Source organism: Paracoccidioides lutzii, assembly GCF_000150705.2.
Source record: "Paracoccidioides lutzii Pb01 unplaced genomic scaffold supercont2.22, whole genome shotgun sequence".
Classification (NCBI taxonomy): Eukaryota; Fungi; Ascomycota; class Eurotiomycetes; order Onygenales; family Ajellomycetaceae; genus Paracoccidioides; species Paracoccidioides lutzii.
The window spans coordinates 141,072-143,350 of NW_015440968.1; the positions used below are offsets into that span (position 1 = coordinate 141,072).

Consider the following 2,279-nt stretch of genomic DNA (forward strand, 5'->3'; position numbering starts at 1 on the left):
CACAGTAAACGAGCAATAAAAAAAAAAAGCAATAGTAGTAGAGAGTACAACTAATTACTATCTTATTGTGAATTTCCGCACATCTCAGGAGTAACAAAACATTATCCTGTCTCATACCTGGTTGCGGGCAACAGCTGTTACTCGATATCAGCCTTACTGAAAATTTGTTAATTTTCCCACTATTGTGTCGCGAACTTTTTACCCATTTATTGGGGGGGGGGGTGGAGGGAGGCGGAGGAGAGAGGCGAGGATATTCCCAATCCGGGCTGGAGTGTGTGTGGTTTGAGTTGGCATACGATAAGCTAAGGTTCCACTGACGCTACAGGCCAATGAGACCACTGACTCCACTGGCTCCACCGCCTCCACCGACTCCACCCCCTCGGGAAATGTGACTTTTCCTGATATGGGGACCATATGGTGTCAACCAGCAGCTCCGCCGCTCGCGGGCCGGGATTGGTGGTTGTCGTTTGGGTTCGTGGGTGGATATCCTATCAATCGTCTCATCCTGCCAGATCCGTCCCATATCTTGCCGGATCCTGTAAGATCTTGGCAGATCCTCCCTGTCGGTTCTTGTCTAGCGTCATCCCAGCGCGGCCTAGTTGCTGCGGCTTGACTTGCTGTTCTGAGATTTGGCGGCGTCATAACTGGAGGGCGGCGGCTGCTGGGGGAGGGTGGAGGGGAAGGGTCACAAGGCTTCCTGTACCAAGAATACGCCCATCAATACAAGCACAGTACAACAGTACACGTTTTGTCTGTTTTTGTCTGTTTTGGCCCTTTTCGAGCAGATTGGCAGTGTGGCAGGCAGACTGGTTGCTCGGCCAGAGGAGAAAAAGGGCAAAAGAGAGGGAAAAAAAAAAAAAAAAAAAAAAAAAAAAAAAAACGCCATTACACTGTAACGCATCCTGTGTAGCTGACAGCTTCAACATCCAACAACATATTAATTGCAACGGACGACAAAGCTTCAGACGGCTCGAAGTCCAACTCTCTCCCCCGCTGCCAACTACCGGATACTGGCTGTGGATCAACCAACAACAAACAAATCATCATTGTATCTGGTAAGTGTGTTGTTTGTGCTGGGGTACTCGTTCTCTTGGAACCACCGTCATCCACGTTCACATCTACGGAGTGCATCCACGGTAATCGACCCAAGCAGGCAACGCAAAAAGGCATTAGATAGATGATAGAACCAACTGCTTGCTGCTAGCTAAATACACTCATTCACTTCCCCGGTCATTCCATATCTATCTACAATTTGATCTTGTTCTTCATCTTCTTCCCGCCCTGTTTGTCGATCGTTGTCTTTTTGCACGGTTTTCCCCACCCCCCCCCCTCCCCCATCGCATTTCCTTTCTGTACAGACATCATATTTCTCGTCTGTCATTTCCTCTATGGCATTCTAGTTATTCTTCTATTTTTTTCTTTTTTTTTCGCTCTCTTTTTCCCTTCATCTTCTCATGGTCTACCGCGCAGCGTCGCATTGTATATCTCTGTGGTCTATCCTCCTCCGTCGTCCTCGTACAACCGCGGATATCGATTTATTCTCCTCAAACGCTGACACAAAAGCTACTACGTCTTTTTGATGATGCCGATTTTGACAGCCTGCTATAGCCAGTCCCAATAACTTCCATTGTCACCAACTCCAGCCAAAACTCCAGTCTCAAAAAAAAAAAAAAAAAAAAAAAAAAAAGGTCCGAGCTTTGGCTTATTCCGTTTGACCCATTTTCGGTTTCGCTTTCAGCAAGAAGCCCTGGTCTCCTCCTTCACGCATCGAGCCACCATGCAACATTGAAAACGAACTACCATTGCGTCTTTCTTTTACGGATCACGGCTAGATTTTCATCCATTTTCATCCATGTTGCTCACCGTGAAACCTCCTTCGCACCAGGGAATTTTAGCTCCCCATGATTACGCTGCTGTGCCGCCTTCTTCCCATCACCACCACCACCACCACCTTCACCACGATCACCACCCCTCCCCTCTTGTCACGCGCGAGACTCCTCCTGTCTCGTCCCCAGATCCATTACCCGCTTCCGCCGCCGCCGCCGCTGCTGCACAGTTTACCCTTTCTACTAAGGCCAACGAGGTTATGGACTCGACCAACCGAAACCTACCACCAATGTCGATAACTCTCGCCCCTCTAGATCGTGGTCACCCGGTCATGGCTCCTATGAACCCGTCCCTGTCTCATCTACCATCCCCTCCTTCCCAATTGCAGAATACGGATGAGTCCATGCGCCAGTGGCTGCAGACGAAAGCTGAAGAGGATCGCCGAAAACAAG

At 49.0% G+C, this 2,279-nt stretch overlaps 2 protein-coding genes across 2 annotated transcripts in view; one reads left to right on the forward strand and one right to left on the reverse strand.

Moving 5' to 3' along the window:
• Nucleotides 1–420: 420 nt before the first annotated feature.
• Nucleotides 421–642, reverse strand: PAAG_12337 (hypothetical protein; the record flags this gene model as incomplete). Its single annotated transcript, XM_015847840.1, has 1 exon — nucleotides 421–642. The coding sequence occupies one exon, from the start codon at nucleotides 640–642 to the stop codon at nucleotides 421–423; it is 222 nt and encodes a 73-aa protein (XP_015702531.1).
• Nucleotides 643–1,852: 1,210 nt separating this feature from the next.
• Nucleotides 1,853–2,279, forward strand: part of PAAG_12338 (hypothetical protein) — a gene marked incomplete at both ends in the record, with an annotated part of 2,467 nt that continues 2,040 nt past the window's right edge. Inside the window, one exon of the mRNA XM_015847841.1 lies at nucleotides 1,853–2,238. Coding sequence (XP_015702532.1) covers nucleotides 1,853–2,238 — 386 coding nt within the window. The remainder of the gene's footprint in view (nucleotides 2,239–2,279) is intronic.